At 38.7% G+C, this 21,023-nt stretch overlaps 1 protein-coding gene across 2 annotated transcripts in view; it reads right to left on the minus strand.

The window, feature by feature from the left end:
* Positions 1–21,023, minus strand: part of CENPC (centromere protein C) — a 51,745-nt gene that overhangs the window by 15,106 nt on the left and 15,616 nt on the right. Inside the window, exons 11-15 of one of the 2 annotated variants that reach the window (XR_015794962.1) lie at positions 18,751–18,855; positions 10,759–10,809; positions 5,429–5,533; positions 3,353–3,445; positions 577–3,226 (exon numbers count right to left, since the gene is read on the minus strand). Coding sequence is in view for 1 of the 2 variants with exons in the window: in XM_007423249.3 (XP_007423311.1) it covers positions 577–666; positions 3,353–3,445; positions 5,429–5,533; positions 10,759–10,809; positions 18,751–18,855 (444 nt within the window). In the remaining variant the exon portion in view is untranslated. The remainder of the gene's footprint in view (positions 1–576; positions 3,227–3,352; positions 3,446–5,428; positions 5,534–10,758; positions 10,810–18,750; positions 18,856–21,023) is intronic. The other variant, XM_007423249.3, reaches the window with a different exon arrangement.

Genomic DNA, 21,023 nt, shown 5'->3' on the forward strand with positions numbered 1-21,023 from the left:
AACCTTGCCGACGCAGCAACCCAAGGCAACATAATCTCCCCCAAACAGCAGGACGCCTGTTGTACATCTGCAGTTCCAGTATATGTTGCCAGTCATATAGCAGTCTAACTGCATAACTTTGCTGCTCTACACTAAACACTAAACTATTGAAAGCCAACACAGCCGCAGCCAAACAAGGCGCCGCCATCTTGTAAAAACAGGTGTTATTTAAAATGTGCTATTTGGCTATAGCCGAAATTTAAGCTTATCAATCCATGTTGGCCTGTAATATATGCTAAAATTAGATCTTTCTCTTTTTTTAGCTGGGAGATAAGTTTGGTAATCTCCAGAACCCAGATTGGTATTTCTTCAAGAAATACGTTGCTGACCCGCAACTAGTGTTACAAATGATCAATTATATGTGCTGATAATCCAGGGTGACACTTGGTAAAGGCAGGCAAAAAAAAAAAAGTGATATAATGAGTACCCATAAAGGAAAATGATCAGCATGCTTTGTGAATGATCTTGTATATCAGAATAAAGCACATTTTCTTATACTTGTCATCAATGCCTTTAAAACTATGTCATAACACTCACCTAGAAGAATTTCTTGATTAGATGCTTTATCAAAAACAACAGCCGGCTGAGAAGGATCTCTTAAGGAAACTGAGTTATCATGCATGTTCTCTGCAAAACAAAACAGAGAGAACTGGACTTAAGGCCGGACAGTAGTTACAGGTAGTCCTTGCTTAACAACGGTAATTGGGACCGGAATTTCCATCACTAAGTGATGTGGTCATAGAGCGCAATGTCACATGACCACATCTCTTAGCGACAGCAATCCCAGCAGTCCCCATTGAGGACTGTGGGTTGTTAAGCAAGGACCTCATATGCCCACTTGCCACTTCCTACCGGCTTCCAAAAAGCAAAGTCAATGGGGAAGCTGGCAGTAAGTAGCAAGCCCCAGGCACGACAAGCCTTTCCTTAGGTAGCTCATAAGCAGGCCAGCAGGCAGGTGAGTGCTACAGAGCGCAGGTAGGCAGGTGGGTGCTGTAGCATGGTACGAGTGTGAGCAGGCACTACTGTGCAAGTGGGTAAGGGGATGGGCGCTGCAGCACAAGTGGGGGGATGGGCACCGCAGTGCAAGGGAGTGGGTGCCGTGGAGCAAACAGGCACAGCACGAGTGCAGGTGGGCAGGCACTGTAGCGCAGCGCGAACGCAACCAGGTCGGGGTGGGCACTGGAGCCGGCACTCACCCTGCTGCCAGGGGGCTCCTCAGAAGAAAAAGTGGCAGGAGCAGGAGTGACTTGTGACTTTCCCTGCTGGCCTCCCCATTGACTTTGCCAGCAGGGAAGACTGCATATGGCAATCGTGGGACTACAGGACACTGCAACTGTTGTTAAGTGCAAACCAGTTGCCAAGTGCCCAAATAGCGATCACATGACTATGGAGACATTGTGATGGCCACAACTTCAAGGACCAGTCATAAGTCCCCCTCATTCAGTGCCATCATAACTTCAAATGGTCACTGAACAAGTGGTCGCTAAGCAAGGACTACCTGTACTCCTTTGAAACAAAATTTAAGAAACAGGCCTAGAAATCTTACTAGCTCAAATTTAAATAAAAGTCACAGAGGATTCTTCAAACATGGTGAGTCCCCACTTCTTTTCTAACTCTTCTGTTTACATAACAGACAAACGAAGTTGTACACTAGATATCTATCAGGAAAACAATCTTAAAACATTTGCAAAATTAACTGGAGCTGAGAGCTAATTTTGTTGACATCATGTCATTCTCAATTGTTCTGACACAAAGAGTATTGCTACAAAATGCAGAACTGTTAGTCCCCAGTCTCTCAAACTCATTGCCCAGTTCAAGGTATATGGTTTCTTCATATCTATATGAATGTTATATTATCATTACTGTATCAGGCTGTCTGTCAGCACTCCCCAAGTTTCACATTACAAATGTACATGAGTCTTGAGAAAGAGAAAACAGTAGTGCCATGTCTATGAAAGCTAACTAGCATAACATTCTGACATGATTGCTGGAATGGAAAAATATTTGACCACTGACCCACATCTATATAGCCCCTCAGTCTCCAATCAGGATTGCCAATGTTACGATTAATCACAGTGGATAAACAGAAATACTCCCTTATTCTGCCTTACTTACTGCCAAAACTGCTGTTCCCAATATTAATAGGCAGATTTGGAAGATCTACCCTGCTATTTTTCTATTTCACATTCAACAGAGCTCATAAATTTTGATTAGCCTGAAATTCACACCAAATATGCTCTGGGGAAATAGTCTTTTCTTTGAGATTTGTCTGAATTTCAGAGGTGTTCAGAAGCTCAGGATGACTGCAGAAAAGATCCACTGTATCTTCTCTAAACAGAAACTCATTGCTGCAATTCTGATTTTAAGAGACGCACTGCAAGAGTGCTGAGATTATTCACTTCACCCATTAAAAAGGTAAATATTTTTTTACATTATGTATTTTGAAAGAAGCATATCACTTAGTTCATTTCTACACTATGGCCTTCCTTGATACCTCCAAGGCCCCCTGTTCACTTAATTTTTTACCTTTAAAATAATAATTTATAATGGGATGAAAAACAAAGCATTAGTCTCCAGTGTCATTTTATTCCTCTGGGCCCTATAAGCTTTCTTACAAAATAAAATGGGGGGACACAGCCCAATACTTTGTTTGGAAGTTTGTTTACATACCCAGAAAAGTGTGATGTCATGTGACAGCATCGCTTAGCAACAGCAATCCCGGCAGTTCCCATTGCCATCATTAAGTGAAGTTCACGTGTCATTGACCGAGGACCTCCTCACAACTTCCTGCCAGCTTCCAACAACTAAAGTCAGTGGGGAGATGGCAGGAAGTTGCAAGTCCCATATAGCTCACAAACAGGCTGGCAGGCAGGTAAGAGGCTGCTGAGTGGAGGATGGTGCATGGGTAGCCAGCACAACCATGGCAGGGCTTGTGGTGGCTGCTGCAGGAGGGCACACAAGGAGCAGATGCAACATGGCAAGGCTTGGGTGGCTGCTGCAGGGTGGGGGAGGGCGTGCAAGGGCAATCACGTGACTTGGGACACTGCAACCATCAGAAGTGCAAGCCAGTTGCCAAGTGCCCAGATCATGATCACGTGATTGCAGGGATGCTGGGATGGCCAGAACTTCAAGGACCACTCATAACTTCGAACAGTTGCTGAATGAGTGCTCATTAACCGAGGACTACCTGTGTAAGGACATTAATTTCTATTCAGTGAGGGTACTCTAATAATCTTTGTTACAAACATCCATTTTGTTTTGATTTTTTTGCAAGTGTATCTGTTCCACACACATAATGCTGTGATGACCATACCCATCTCCGGAACAGATTTCCTAGTAACTTTCGGTTTAGGTTTTCTGGGTTCTCTTTGTTCAGGTGATACTATTCCACCAATTACAAAGCCTCCTGAAACAATAGAAACATTAATTATATTCTATATCATATCAATTTTAAATTCCGTTAATCAAGACAGGATGGAATCACTGGAATAACAGGGTTACCTACAGCAGATTAGTCTACCAGGGTTCTATAAACTAATGAGCTGACTTTGTTTCCATCCAGAAATTTGCATTTCAAAATTTCATGATTACACTCCCAAATGTAGAAACTAACAGTTTGTGACATTATTTCCTAAAAGTAAAAAAGGCTTCCATCATGGAGAGGCAACATAAGGGGAATTATAGGCTATCCACGTCACCGGTAACTTAGGTGATGCCATAAGTGTATATGCTTCCTGTTACAACATTCGTAATCTTTCACAAAGCTTTCACCCTAGCTAGAATGGACGCATTGCCCTCAGCAGTCCTTTTTGGATGTTTTAAGGGCATTCCCATGCACCTTCGATTATGTCCATGTGGAGATGGCTCAATAGAAACATTAAGCCATATGCTATTATATTGCTCCCTATATAAGGATTCTAGACAGATATTGAAGAGATTTCCTGGCAGGGAGTATGACTTCCATCTAATGCTACTCCTTTCGGACAAAGACCTGGAAATATCCTCCCAAGTTGCCCGGTTTTGTGCTACCATCTGTACAATACACTCCATCATTATTTAGAGTTAAAATTCCACAACATAGTATCTTACTTTGATATATTTTAGCACTGTTATTTTAATTATTAGATTAAATAATATTGTTTTGTTTTATAGATATATATAAATGTAAGATGGTTGTATTGTATACTTTGATTGTATCTGGCCTTAGGGCTGTAATAAACGTGTGATATGTGACATTCCTAATATTATTTAAAAAAGAAAATGATTCCACTTCTTAATTGCTGCTCTGCAGTAGAAATCTTTGTGCTTTCAGCAAACTGTCTCATGGGATTTCATTGCTAGCCAGACAATTCTGGGTTCTAATTTTTTCAAAAAAACATTAAAACGAAATCAGAATCCTTCTAGTCACATTTTAAAAGCCACAGGAAATTATTTGGAAGGTTATAGGAGGCAAGTACCTCTTAAAAACAGAACAAGTACTAACAAAATAAGCAGATCTATGTGAATGCTATTAATTAATGTATATTACAATAGGGTTTGGTAATACTATGTCCACAGACACGATACTGCTTTTGGGCATTTGCTACCAATCAAGGCCTTCTGTTTTGCCCACGTTTTTTCATTATTGTAGCCACAGCTACAGACACTGAATCTCTTTACTCCTCTCTCTCAGTTGTCCTTGGTCTCCATGTGGTCCCAAAGCACTCTTCAAAAAGGGAACCACATGGGGCAACTATAATCTGGGGCACTGATGTTTCCAATAAGTCTACCAAATCCCAACTGAAAGAAGAAACAGAGAAATGGGGGAGGGGGGAGTATTGCTATTTGGAAAGCTGTTGGGTATTGCAATGGGATGGTCCTAAAATGGTCTGGAGGATAAAAGATGACCTAGAGGGTGATCTGCTATGGGAGGCAGGGAGAACCAACATGGGGTTAGCAAAGGTGGGAAAAGCAGGAAGGGGGAAAGAAAGCATTCAGATGTCAGAAAAGACATCTGTCAGATGTCAGATGATGGACTGGTGGTCCATATGGGGTACGATGACTCGGGAAACTAACAAAGTTAGTTAGGGAAGAAAGAACTGCATTACTATATGAAACAATGGAATCTATGATTAACTAGTATATATGTATACATACATATATGTTTACCAAGTAGCTTCCATCTGCAGGCAATGTTGGATTTTTGTATAATAGGGATTAAGAGATATATGAATTTCAGAAGAATGTATTAAGAAGAAATGTGGAGATCTTAATTGAATTTCTGTGCAGTATGTGTTTGTAGGTTCAAAGTATATGCCTGCCTTTTAGATTCATCAGTTTGCATTTCTAAACAAATTATTTCATCACAAATAATGGCAGCTCCCCCATTCAAAACCCCTGAATTACACACCTGAAGCTCTTGTTTTATAATCAACACGTTCTCCTCGCCAATATTCCAATGGTTTAATACGTATTCTTTTGGTCCGACGAACATTGGGTGTGTTTGTAGGCCACACTATTAAAAAAGAAATATACAAAAATGTGCATCTCAAGTAAGTCCCAAAATAACAAAAGAAATATATATAAGATAGGACAACATTTTGGTAAGTCATTCCTATGCAAAATGCTTCATAATTTAATATTGTTTTAACTGCAAGATTTAATTATTTCTTTTCAATGTTTCTTTCCTCCACACTACCTTCAAATTAATATATAAAATTCCTCATTTTAACATCATGACTTGTAAAGTAGGTTAATCTGTTTGAATGGTTCAAACATCCCATTAACCTTGTAGGTAAAAAGTATGTAATACAAACCTAATTTTGCCAAACTGAAGAGCCAACACCATATTCTTTGTCATATAACCAGTATTTTTCATATTTGTCTGATGTATATGAAATTTAGCCAATATTCTTCAAGAGTCTTCAAGCATGTCTTAATATTAAAGAGTGGAAAATCAGAAAAGGTACCACATTTTCAGACTAATAAATTTTATTAAAAGGCATAAGTTTTTGTGAGCTATACCTTACTTCATCAGATGCAAGGAGTGATGAAACACCTCAGGAATCCTAGCTTGGCACCTTCTACCCACTTCTCAAAATACACAAGGAAGGCAACCTGGGCCATTCTATTGTCTCAAGCATCAGAATATCACATCTCATGGAGTCTGTACTTAGACATTATGCCACCAGCACTTCCAGTTATATAAGATACATTACATAAAAGACTTCCTAAGAAGACTAAAATCCATCAACAATCTCCCTAACAATACCATTTTAGCCACCATGGATATTGAGGCATTATACAATAACTTCTCCTACAAACATGGAGTTCCAGCCATCATGAACACCATCACTAATATTAAGACAGCACACCTTTGCCACTAGACTGCATGATTCAACCATAACTACTTCACCTTTTATCTTTGGCAAAAACATATACCTGCAAATCAGTGGCCCAGTCATGGGCACACACATGGCTCTACAGTATGTCAAAATCTTCATGGCTGATCTAGAGCAATACTTTCTCAGTTCTTACCCCCTGAATCTCCTTGAGATTCATTGATTATATTTTCATCATCTGGACCCACAGAAAAAATCTCTCAACAAATTCCATCATGAACTAAACAATTTCCACCCAACCATCAACTTTAGCCTCAACCTATCTACAGAACAATTGTGAACTGAACTACCCACCCAAAGAGATCAATACACATATCAATAGAACCAAATCAACAAAAACATGACAACAGTCACTGGTTGTCAGATACAGCTCACAGTTCAAGCTATTTAAATACATTATTAATAAGCTACAGCCTATACTGAATTATGACACTATCCTTTTTCAGGCACTGAATGGCAGGCCCATACTTGCATACAAACAACCACCCAAACCGGAAGCAGGTTCTCACAAGCAACCCCCACAAAAGAACAATTATGCTAATGAGAACCGGATCATGCAACAAATCTTAGCATCCACTTTGCCCCCACATTTACACTAACAGCATCAGCACAGGCCCCAACAACTTCACACACAAAATTAGAGGTATCTTCACATGCTCTTTCTCTAATGTGACATATGTCATCATCTTTTTTAATAATAATTTTATTATTAGTTAAAAGCTAATACAGAATTAGAAAAGATATCTTACAAACAAAAAAGAGAACCAGAGAAAGAAAAAGAAAAAAGACATATAAAAAGTGACTCCTCCCTCCCTTCAAACAAGTATAAGCATTTACAGTAACTTAACACCTCCTCTAATATTACAAAACTTAAAAAAAAAAAATCTTCTTCCCATTTCTCATCACTAAATAATAACCAAATGATAGAAAGATTCATTAGTCTTACTTAGCAAAAGCATTAAGAGTACCAGTAGTAGTAACCTATATGTTTTAAGCTTAGACAAATCTATTTTGCATTTTGACTTAAAACTTTCTCTAATAAGTAACACACAAAAGATTTATCCCCTTAGATATAAAGAATATCAATAATGGTAACATATAGATTTTAAAGTAGATCCAATAGGTCCCTTTTACATTCTAACCCATAACTTTCTCTAACAAGTAGGAGGTAAAAGATTTATCCCCATATGAAAAAAATCTTTACATCATCTTGCAATCCTGGTCAAAATAAAGATTCCAGTAATAACAACCCAAAATCAAAATATATACAATTTAATCCTGGTCAAATAACTCCACTTTGAACTCCTTTTTCTTCTTCTTAAGAAGTTTAATCTTTAGTCGCTTCTTCAAATAAAGTCCCACATAATGATTTCTTATCATTTTCTCCCTGTTTTCAGTAGCAACTTCAGAGATTTAGTACTTCCCTTCTGTGGATCCACAATAAGATAACTCTTCAAGTCACTCTTTTGATTTATAATCAGGATATCCCTTTTAATTGTTAAAACATCAGCCAGCATAGTTTGTATATCCATTACAATTTCTTCTTCCATGTCACTCTTGTAGTCAAATATTTTTAAGTCCATTTTCAAATCCACAACATCTTTTTCCACATCTTCCATATCTCTTTTATAGTCTGGCAATTCTTTACAGTCCATTTTAAAATCCCTATTCAAATCATCCTCAGCTTCTGTTTTATCCAGTAGAATCTTTTCTTCTTCTATAATCTCTGTTAGATCCAATTTTAAAAAAAAGTCCTGAACACATTGTTCCCAAACAGATTTAAATTCTTCTATAGTAAAACAATGGTCCTCCATTATGTTAGGAAGTATCTTTTCCTTTAATTGCTCTCTGGTTCCCTCTAGTTAATCTTCAAAGCCCAGTCTTATTTTTTGTTTATCTGCAGAGTCAAAACTTTCTTACAATAGGTTTTCTTACAGTTAATTCCAAAATCATCTGCTGGATTTTTATAAAGTTTAAAACAGTCTATAAAAAATCTATTCTTTCAAATCCATCTGGCCCCTTAACTGTCCACAGCCAACATTCTTAACTCCCTTTCACTGTTTCCCAAAAGTTAAAATGTTTCTTTTTAATCTTTAAATTTACTTAAATATTCTTTTTCCCAGGATAGAAGGAAATCCTCCTGGTGTACAGCAACCTGCCTTTCAGAAGGTTTGTAATTTCCAAGTAAATTGCTAATAAGTAATTTCCATTGTTAATTAAAAGAGGAAGTGAAAGAAAATCTAGTGTCTTTTTAGAGGCTCCTTTCCTGCAACTCCTAGAATGCTCAACCCGCTGGAGATTGCTAAATTGCAATCTCTTCACAGGGAGCCCCTGTAAGAAGTACTTGTGGGTGATCTGGTCATCATCTTTGTCCAGAGATGGTTCTGAAGAGCCAGACTTTTCGCCAGCTCCTCTTAACCACCACAGTCGTCGGCTAAGCAAAAATAGAGCTGTCTTCAATCCGCTATTACTCCCCCAGAAGTCCTGTGATATATGCCATCATCTGACAGCAATACCTTTCTGGATTCTACATAGGACCAACAGTACAAATACTGTGCAAACAAATTAATTGATACTTATATCAGTTAATTACTCTTGCTTTGTCACAACAAGGACAAAGTAATATCAGAGCATTTTAACCCCCCAGGACACTCTATTACAAGTCTCAAAACAGCCATTTTGGAAAAAAGCAACTTTACCAGCTCAACTGAGGGAGAGATTGCAGAACTCATATACATAAAGGGCTATTTCAGAAGGTCTCAACAAGCAGAGTTGTCTTTTTTAACACATTACAATTGTTAATTAATAAAATACTTGTAATTTGTCTCACATGCATCCTGCATTTGTATAACTACCCTCCTCCCCTTCATTCCTTATTTAAATCCTACATCAATTTAATCATTTCATGCATCTAATGAAATAAGCCGTAGCTCATGAAAGCTTATGCCTTTTAATAAAATGTTAGTCTGAAAAGATGCTACCACACTCCTGATTTTGGCTACCATCCACTTATACAGTTCTCCTTCTACAATGCCTCTGAATAGCAGCAAAGTCTAAAACTCTGCTCCTATAAACTTAAAGTCTGCATCAAGTTTCTTACCAAGTGAATGTCTATATAACTGGACTTTATAATTTTTTTCTAAGCAGATTTATTATTTCTCCTCTATTCAGAGTAGCAAAACAAAATAAAACTTCACCAAGAAAAAGATCCAACAAATCATAAAGTAGTTCCATGCATCCAAAGGGGATCTTCAGTCTATTTTTCATTCACGCATCACTCCCACGCTACATAACAACCTTGTTCAAGTAGGTGTGTTGATGGGTTAGGACTTCAAGAATTTTCAACTGATAACCCTCACCCTTTATTTCAACAGCATCAGGTTGGGGAAGGCTGCTATACAACAAAGTTTCACAGATTTAAAAGCTATTTGTGTAATATGAAATTAAGACTTATAGTTGCCACAGGGATCAGATATAGTGAAGTTTCCACTTAGAAGAACCTGTGCCTCTTGTTGTCTCTTTTCCGTATCTGCCTATATTTTCCTGACAGCAGTTAAACTATATTGCCAGCTCAGTTTTTACTGTTGTGTCACTAATCCTCTAATGGCTTCACGGTTTCATTACCAGACTGGTTTGGACACAGTAACAGCATTTTATATCTATTTATTTTAGTTTCTACATTGTGTTTCCCTTTTGTTTGTGTGTGTGTGTGTGTGTGTGTGTGTGTGTGCGCGAGCGCAGCTCTTCTCCGTAGTTGTGTTTCAGAACAGGCAGTGATACTACCTAAATTCTGATCTAAAATTGCCCACTCAACTATTTCTATGTTCAAAGACATATTTCAAATGCTTTATATTTAAATGTTAAATCTTTTATATTTTAAATGTTGTCATATAAACAGATATTCTCCATATGGAGAGAAAGATTCCAGTAACAGTTCAGAGGTCTAATGCTATAGACCATAAATTTAAATTGAAAATACATGAAAACACACAAAACATATGAATTCATTATCATATGATCCAAAATTTTATAATATTGTTTTAAATAATATATGCAAGCAGTGTACAAGAAAATGATATTCAGCAGTACAAAGTACTGTACACCGAAATTTCATTTTAAAGCTGCCAGTGTTTATTAACAAGAAACATTAATAACTTAAATTACCTAATAATCTAAAATTAAACTTATAAATGTCTTGGTTTTGTATGGAACCTCTCCTGAGGAACCACTAAACAAGTCAGTTTTATTTTTGGTTTTGTAAAATAATAGTAATAGTAATAGTAATAGTAATAGTAATAGTAATAATAATAATAATAATAATAATAATAATAATACTTACCTAGTTTGTGCTTTAGGCCATTTAGATTCTCCTCCAAATCTGAAGATTCATCTAAAAATAATATGGATGGATGGATGGATGGATGGATGGATGGATGGATGGATGGATGGAAGGGAGGGAGGGAGGGAGGGAGGGAGGGAGGGAGGGAGTCAGATACATTATTATTATGGATGTAATTTGAGTACAAATTAGTCTGTTTCAGGTGTTCCATTCTAACATTTGGAACATAACATTGTTTCAAGTTGCCCTGAGCAATTTGGATAATTGTCTTGCACCTTACCACTTTTTTTCTAATCTCACTCGGGCAGTACAGCAGCTGCAATTATCAGGAGTGGATAAAACAATCTGGAGGCTTGGCGGAATAGGGGAGGGACAGGAAAAGCAAGGGAGCACTCTGAAGTCCCACTCTGGATCTGACTCTGCTATTGATGAGAAAATGAAAAAGGAACAAGAGTGCTATGAAGGGACCTGCAACTAGAGAGTGCCTGTTTTCTGCAGCAACATCCCTGCATCCATTTCAGTGTCCAAATGCACACTACATTTGGGTTTTAGATTAAAATAGCGTAATGGGATAGATGGTGGAGAATGGGGAAAACAAGATTGCCCTGGCTAGGTTGCTGGGGTTTCGAAATACTGCACTGTACAGTATATGCACTCTACATATTCTTGAGCCTTGCTGAGTTCAGGGTCCATTGAAGAAAATGAAAAATCTATATTGTTTCGGTTGCTCATTTACAAGAGCATTGACTCTTGTGTTTTGCTGATGAGCTGCTTGTACATTTATTTAAATTGTATTGTTTGTATTGTTGGCAGAACTGGCAAAGTAATAAACTGTGTTTGTTGATGGTGTTTGTTGTGCTTTGCTGTAGTGAGGTTAATGAATGCTACTCATGCAGGTAAGCAGTACCAAGAGCCACCTTCCAATACAGTGTTTGGAACCATTTAAAGAAGCCCATAGGAACATATGAAGGTGATAACTAACTGTTAATTGAATAATTTGAGTAAAGTAGCTCTTTGTACAGCCCTACAAGAGAACAACAGATATTTCCCTGGAATGTCAGTTTAAAGCTGCTGTGTATTTTATGTGTGTATCATTTTTGCTAATCTTTCTGTAATTTGGCTGGTCCATAGAAGTTAGTGTGGTCTTGCAACTCCACAGGGGGAAAATAATAATAATAATCCCCCAGTGAGGCACTACCTTGATGTGGTTGTGGGACTTGCTCCGAGGAGGGTGAGAGCTATGCCAGAGGTTCAACCATACAGGACAGGTCTCATCAGAGGGGCCAGATGAAGAGTGTCTCTCCTATAAACAATATGGTAGACATAATTTACAGAAACCTATACCGGATTGATGGCAAGGACTCAGGAAAAGATGGATTGTGTGTGTGTGAATATTGTGAGATAAATTGGAAGTGTGTTGAAACTACCTCAAGTTAGGTCCGAGGAAGCTATTTGTGCCAAAAAAAAAAAAAAAAAAAGTGCAAAAATCAGATGATACCAGTTTGAGGTGAGATAGAAAGGGGTTGCCTCAATGGCGCATGCGTGTAGATAAGAGTAGCTGAACTTTCCTGACCTTTAGCTTATTATATTAGTAAGTTTCCCTCCCCTGGTGAGGTAATTCCACGCCCTAGGGTGGAGACCTTGATAAGGAAGTAAAGAAGGGCTGTTATGCAACAGGTTGTTACTGCAACTGTGCGGTGTTGTGATTGATGGAAAGTTTGTAATTTTGTTACTTATAGCGGTTAATAAAAGACTTTGCCACTCAAGGCAAGGGGCTCTTGCTCCTTTAGAGGCAGGAGCCCTGTTTGCTGAAATACTTCAATAAAAAGCTTATTCACTCCAACCCGTGTGTTTATTGGACTCACACATCGGGAAATATCGCCATCTTTTGGCCAACAGAACCGGTCATCACTCGGGTCGACAAGGACCGCAGTAGGTGTTCTAGTTCCTGGACATCTGGTGACAAGTGAGCTACAGGACTGATTTGGCTGTGCCAACTTGCCTGGGGCGAGGAAAGATACAATCCATCCCAGGGATGGCAATGCTCCCTGAGTTTATTAACATCTAATTAATATCTGCCTCTTGGAAGCATTATAAGGAAGTGTTTTTAACATATTTTAATTAATTAATTAATATTTATCTATTTTATTCAATATTTATTCTATTTTTACTGTAAACCGCCGAGAGTCACCTCACAGTGAGATGGGCGGTGAGAAATTTGCTAAATAAATAAATAAATAAACAAACAAATCAAGTCCAACAAGAAGAGGATATCTGAAAAGAATGCAACAGTTCTGGAAAGAACAACATCCAGAATCAGAAATAACAGAACAGAGGCTAGTAGATGAACGTCAATTTATAATATGAAATAAAGTATTCAAAGAAGTAGAATTAGAAGAACTGCAAAGGACTACCCAGGGCGAAGAAACTGAAGCCTTTCCAGAAGTAGCTCAGACAGTAGAGACAATCCAGGGGAAGTCAGTAGCAGAGGAAGCCAGCATCACTATTAAATCGTTCTCATTCCCAAATCAGATACCATCTCCTCTGCCTTCTCCTCAGAAAGAACAAAGCCCTCTAACTAAAAAACAAGAGGAACTGAAACAGAGACTGAGCATCTAGAACAGCACAAAGGCAACAGAATAAGGTTGCCTGCATTGAAGCTTGTTACAAAGAAACAACTACCACAAGTATCAAACCATGCTAATACTGTAATATCATATATAAGCACCAGCTCACTGCATGAAACAAACCAACCGATGTACAGCATGACTACAGTCGTAACTGAATAGCCTGGATCAACAAACAAGAAAAGAAGTCAAATAGCACACCATCAAAATGGAAGATCAGGTTGGAAAATAAGATCAGCATGCTAAGATCAGATGCAAGCAAACTAGAACAGATGAAAGAAAAGAAGCCGAAGAACAAGAAGACAAAAGAATACCTGACAAAGAAATATCACCTAGAAACAAGGAAGACGAAAGAAACACTGGAAATAATAAAGCAGCAAACAACAGACCTAGCCAAAAAGATCAACAGATACGAAGCTCAGATTGCACACTATAGGCAGAATCTCCAATTTCAGTCAAATCAGAAATGTTTCTACCAATCCATCAATGGAGAGACTGCAATGAACCAGTCAACACCTGACAAAGAAGAAATAGTGCAGTTCTGAGTGCAGCTATGGGACAAACCAAAGAAATACAACAAGAATGCAGCTTGGATAAAGGAAGTGGATAAAAATAAAAAAGAAACTGAAATGAAAGAACTTGTAATGACAGCAGAAACGGTAGACAAAAGGGCAAGGAAGATCAAGAATTGGTCGGCACCAGGTGAAGATGCACTGCATGGTTTTTGGCTGAAACATCTGACTGCTCTGCACCCACTCATTGCCAAGCAGTTTAACAACAAACTGCCAGAAGGTGAAATTGAAGATTGGTTAACATCTGGCAAAATCTACCTGATAATGAAAGATCCAATGAAAGGGCCAGCATCAGGCAACTACAGGCCAATTACCTGCTTGCCAACAACTTTCAAATTGCTAACTGGTGCAGTAGCTAATGCAGTCCAACAACACCTAGTTGAAAACAAGCTCTTTCCATCTGAGCAGAAAGGAAATGGCCCATACAGCAGAGGAACAAAAGATCAGCTCCTAATTGACAAGATGATTTTGGAAAACTGCAAGAGAAGGAAGACCAACTTGAATGTAGCTTGGATTGATTACAAGAAAGTGTTCAGCTCCCTGCCACACGATTGGATAATCAAGGGTCCAAAAATAACAGGAGTCAGTAGAAACATCAGAAGCTTTGTGCTAAGATCAGTGGCACAATGGATGACACAGTTGCTGGTCTTAAGGTTAATATCAGGAGAGGAATCTTTCAAGGAGACTCACTATCACCACTACAGTTTGTCATTGCATTGATTCCTCTGTCAATAATATGGAACAAAACAGGCCATGGCAATCAAACATCAAAAACATCTGCCAGGCTATACCACCTCCTTTACCTGGATGATCTGAAGCTGTATGGAAAAACACCATCTGAAATAGAATCGCTGCTCAATACTGTCCAAATATACAGCCAAGATATTACAATAGAGTTTGGACTGGACAAATGTGCCACTCTTACCATCAACAGGGGAAAAATAGTGAAAACTGAAGGAATCAAGATCCCGTATCGAAATAACATCAAGAGTCTGGATGAACAAGATCATTACAAATACCTGAGAATCCTTCAAGCAGACAACATCAAGCACACTTAAGTCAAGAAGAAGGTTAGGAGTGAATACATCAGGAGAGTGAAGAAGTTCTTAAAGTCCAAACTCAGTGGAGGAAATACTCTCAAGGCATTTAACACTTGGGCAATTCCAGTCATTAGATATACAGCTGGAATAGTGGACTGGACTCAAGCAGAATTAGAAACCCTGGTAGGAAGACCAGAAAAATAATGACAATGAATCATGTCCTTCATCCACGCAGCAATGTTGACAGACTGTACTTACCAGGAGCACAGGTAGGCATGGAATGTTGCAAGTACACCAGACAGTTGAAGAAGAAAAAAGGACATTAGAAGAATATCTGAAGGACAATGAAGAAGATGCACTGAAGCTAGTACAACATGAAGGCTTACTGAATACTGAAGAGATCAGACTGAAAGACCAAATGAAGAATAGAAAAGAGACATGGCAAGGCAAAGTATTACATGACCAGCACAAAAAATAACTAGCAGACAAAGCAAACAACAACAAGACCTGGCAATGGCTAAGAACAAGAAAGTTGAACAAAGAGACAGAGGGGATAATTCTGGCTGCACAAGACAAAGTTTTAAGAACAAATGCATACAAAGCCAGACTTGAGAGGACAGCAACAGGCAGCAAATGTCACTTCCGCAAAGAAGCTGAAGAAACAGTGGACCACCTACAGTGGGGCAAAAAAGTATTTAGTCAGCCACCCATTGTGCAAGTTCTCCCACTTAAAAAGATGAGAGAGGCCTGTAATTTTCATCATAGGTATACCTCAACTATGAGAGACAAAATGGGGGAAAAAATCCAGAAAATCACATTGTCTGATTTTTAAAGAATTTATTTGCAAATCATGGTGGAAAATAAGTATTTGGTCAGTATCAAAAGTTCATCTCAATACTTTGTTATATATATAATACTTTGTTGGCAATGGTCAAACGTTTTCTGTAAGTCTTCACAAGGTTTTCACACACTGTTGCTGGTATTCTGGCCCATTCCACCATGCAGATCTCCTCTAGAGCAGTGATGTTTTGGGGCTGTCGCTGGGCAACACGGACTTTCAACTCCCTCCAAAGGTTTTCCATGGGGTTGAGATCTGGAGACTGCCTAGGCCACTCCAGGACCTTGAAATGCTTCTTACGAAGCCACTCCTTCGTTGCCCGGGCGGTGTGTTTGGGATCACTGTCATGCTGAAAGACCCAGCCACGTTTCATCTTCAATGCCCTTGCTGATGGAAGGAGGTGCTCACTCAAAATCTCACGATACATGGCCCCATTCATTCTTTCCTTTACACGGATCAGTCGTCCTGGTCCCTTTGCAGAAAAACAGCCCCAAAGCATGATGTTTCCACCCCCATGCTTCACAGTAGGTATGGTGTTCTTTGGATGCAACTCAGCATTCTCTCTCCTCCAAACATGACGAGTTGAGTTTAGACCAAAATGTTCTACTTTGGTTTCATCTGACCATATGACATTCTCCCAATCCTCTTCTGGATCATCCAAATGCTCTCTAGCAAACTTCAGACGGGCCCAGACATGTACTGGCTTAAGCAGGGGGACACATCTGGCACTGCAAGATTTGAGTCCTGGCGGCGTAGTGTGTTACTGATGGTAGCCTTTGTTACTTTGGTCCCAGCTCTCTGCAGGTCATTCACTAGGTCCCCCCGTGTGGTTCTGGGATTTTTGCTCACCGTTCTTGTGATCATTTTGACCCCACGGGGTGAGATCTTGCATGGAGCCCCAGATCGAGGGAGATTATTAGTGGTCTTGTATGTCTTCCATTTTCTAATTATTGCTCCCACAGTTGATTTATTCACACCAAGCTACTTGCCTATTGCAGATTCAGTCTTCCCAGCCTGGTGCAGGTCTACAATTTTGTTTCTGGTGTCCTTCAACAGCTCTTTGGTCTTGGCCATAGTGGAGTTTGGAGTGTGACTGTTTGAGGTTGTGGACAGGTGTCTTTTATACTGATAACAAGATCAAACAGGTGCCATTACTACAGGTAACAAGTGGAGGACAGAGGAGCCTCTTAAAGAAGTAGTTACAGGTCTGTGAGAGCCAGACATCTTGCTTGTTTGTAGGTGACCAAATACTTATTTTCCACCATGATTTGCAAATAAATTCTTTAAAAATCAGACAATGTGATTTTCTGGATTTTTTTTCTCATTTTGTCTCTCATAGTTGAGGTATACCTATGATGAAAATTACAGGCCTCTCTCATCTTTTTAAGTGGGAGAACTTGCACAATTGGTGGCTGACTAAATACTTTTTTGCCCCACTGTAGTTAGCTGGTGCAAGATTGCACAGATTGACTACAAACAACAGCATGACAAAGTAGTAACAATGGTGCATTGGAATATCTGTAAGAAATACCATTTGCCTGTAAGCAAGAACTGGTGGGACCACAAAACAAACTAAGTAACAGAAAATGAAGAACCTAAAGTGCTCTGGGACTTAAGAATTCAAACAGACAAGCACCTGCCACATAACACACCAGACATAACAACTGTTGATAAGAAAGACAAAAAAGTCTGGATAGTGGACATTGCAATACCTGGAGACAGCAGAATAGAAGAGAGAGAACTAGAGAAAATCACAAATTACAAAGACCTGCAAATAGAAATAGAACAACTGTGGCAAAAGAAAGCAAAGATAGTACCAACAGTTATAGCCATCTTGGGTGCAATCCCAAAACATCAGGAATACCACCTGAAGACCATCAGCATTGACAAAAGACCATCAAAATCACCACCAGTCCATTACAAAAGGCAGCTTTACTTGGAACAGCTTACATTCTGCAACAATACCTTTAACACCATCAAACAACATCTGCCTATCCCAGGTCCTTGGGAAGGACTCGATAGGTGGATAAAAATGCCAAATCCAGTCTAAACATCTGGCTGATTGTGCGACCAACGACAACAATACCTTTAACACCATCAAACCTTTAACACCATCAAACAGCATCTACCTATCACAGGTCCTTGGGAAGGACTCGATAGGTGGATAAAAATGCCAAATCCAGACTATACACCTGGCTGACAGTATGACCAACCATCATCATCATAATTTAAACTTGTATGCCGCCCAACTCTCAGGGAAGTAAACAATTCATACCAAGTTCCCAGTGTTTCCTATGGCTGGAACATTCAAAATATTTTAAAGTTTTTTTCTGACAGAACACATAAAACTTGAGCTATTTCAAGTTTTATTCCATTGCAACACAATCAATCAAGGATGTTCCAGCAGAATTTTCTCGCAGAATGCTTTTTTCTCCAAGTTCAAAACAAAATACATTTTTCATTTTTATTTATCAAAATTTATATCTACAGTGAGAGCTAGTTTGGTGTAGTGCTTATGTTATGAGCCACGATTCAGAATCTGACTCTGACTTTGACAATGTTGCTCCTGTTGAGCCTGTGGATTGTCAGCTTCAGGTTTGTCAGCCTCAGAAATCATTAAGCCAGGATTCATTTGAGGCTGATCAGCCACAGGCAGTTTCTGTTCAGCTGGAGCAGTCCAATAACAAGGCAAAATCCCCAAGCCCCAGGTCTAGACACAGGCAGCGGCAAGCAGAGTAACACTCCTCAATGAGGTTCCTCGCTAGACAAAGGGCGAGGCATGAGTAATTGCAGTCAGCTGTAGGTTCAAAGTAAGTGTGTGTCCACCTTTCAGATTCATCAGTCTGCATTTCTAAACAAATTATTTCATCACAAATAATGGCAGTTCCTCCATTCAAAACCCCTGAATTACACACCTGAAGCTCTTGTTTTATAATCAACACGTTCTCCTTGCCAATATTCCAATGGTTTAGTACGTATTCTTTTGGACCGACGAACATTGGATGTGCTTGTAGGCGATACTATTAAAAAAGAAATATACAAAAATGTACATCTCAGGTAAGTCCCAAAATAACAAAAGAAATATATATAAGACAGGGCAACATTTTGGTGAGTCATTCCTATGCAACATGCTTCATAATTCAATATTGTTTTAACTACAAGCTTTAATTATTTCTTTTCAATGTTTCTTTCCTCCACACTACATTTTCAGACAAGCACACTCTGCTGGGTATTTGAATTACAATCCTGTCTGCTGTTATCTGCATAAACTGTAGTAAATACTTCAACTCCTTAGTAACTGTGTCTGCGTGTGGGTGCCTGCAACCTTGAAACAGAACAGGTTAAGGCATCAGGCTAGAAACCGGGAGACCATGAGTTCTAGGCCCAGTTTAGGCACAAAGCCAGCTGGGTGACCTTGGGCCTGTCACTCTCTCTCTCAGCCCTAGGAAGCAGGCAATGGCAAACCAGGAGTCAAGACTGATTCGAAGGCACCAAAATAAACCTACAGTAATCAACCAGATTCTCAGCAGTTCACAAGTATGAAATAAATGCATTTCCAATAAAACATCCATTGTAAAACCATAATAATAATCAGTCCCAGTCTCACACCACAAACTCTCTGAAACACTTTGGTTTCTATTCATTTTTGGAAGGCTAGCACACCCATAACTATTACAATAAATATCTAATTCAAATATTAACATTTCTAATGCAGTTTAGAAGGAATACCATGAATTGATTCCAGATAATGGTAGTAGTGTGACAGTAGTGGTTTATACACAGGCACTAATCTTTTTCTAGACTGGATTACACAACAGTACAATATGCAGTAGTTTGGCATATCAACTGATGTAAATTAGATATTATCTAGGACCATAAAAACTTCAGATCAGATGCTGTCTGTGCATCTAGTATAAATAGATGTGCCAGTTCTGACCTTTAAACCCCTATTCATCATTAAACTATCTGTGAATCTGTCACATAACTATAATCTTCTTCAAAAGTTTTTCACCACAGAAAAAGCAAAAGAGAAATAATATATTTTTGTGGCAAGAGAATGCCTCTTGGCATCCGTTTAATAATTAATAATCTATGGTACTGTTCTTAATGAGACACTATTGATTTGTTTTTAACTTTACCACAGAATATTGCTGTTTCATTAATTTCTAAAGTGTTTTATGAATCTTAGTGAAATAAAAATATTTAAAAAATAAGAAGAAATCATTTATTTAGCATGTGAATTTCCACTCTTCCTGAGAGAAAGAGAGAAGTTGGTTTCTTCCCTTCCCATTGAAGCTTTGGAAAACAGTGTTCTCTGAAGAGGATAAACTTGCTCATCAGTCCCCAGATGTAACAGATTTTGTAGGAGGACAGCTGTTTTCATATACGGTAGCCAAAAATCAGGAGTCTAGTAGCATCTTTTCCAACTAACACTTGTTATTAAAAGGCATAAAATGTGTTAGCTGGAAAAGGTGCTACCAGATTTCTGACGTAATAGCTGAGTGAAGAGACTTACCCCCCCCCCCCACACACACACAAAGAAAACTAGATGGGAAGAACTGCAGCTTAGGCCATAGTCCGAAAGTAAAACCAATAATGCCCTGAATTTCTTATCAGCCTAAAGGCTGAGTATTACAATAGTGTCCTTTTTAAAGTCAGAGGAAGTCCATCAAACCCATAAGTGAGACACAGTTGAAACCAATACAGCCCTTAACCATCTCCCCAATGTAAGGAGACAAGCCACCGCTAACTAAAGCCTTGATACTTGATACCTCCTTCAAAGAAGTAATATAGACATATCATCCAAAGCCTATCTTGAAAGAAATCACTGGAATCAACCCAATTGTTAGAAAAATCTTAAAACTGAACATCCTTTCCCCAAAAGAGAGTTCACAGGATAGCCTTTATCCATATGATGTAGTCTGTATCCTCAGGTGGCTATCAGTGCTTCTGCTCAATAACAGGGAGTAGAGTTTTCTCATATAATCACAGTTGTTGAATAAACTAGAGCTTCTCTAGGTAAGAACTGGACAATATCACTTACTGTTAACAATAAACTTTTAACCTATAAATTAAATAAAACAATAATACAAACATACAACATTATCAACTAAAATGGATAAAATATCTTACTTTATATGTTTCTTATATTTATATCCTGCATTTCCTTCAAGAGCTCAAGGCAGTG

This window comes from Python bivittatus, unplaced genomic scaffold (genome assembly GCF_059951505.1).
Source record: "Python bivittatus isolate LINGU-HERP-01145 unplaced genomic scaffold, Pbiv_v1 ctg000000_np1212, whole genome shotgun sequence".
Lineage (NCBI taxonomy): Eukaryota > Metazoa > Chordata > Lepidosauria > Squamata > Pythonidae > Python > Python bivittatus.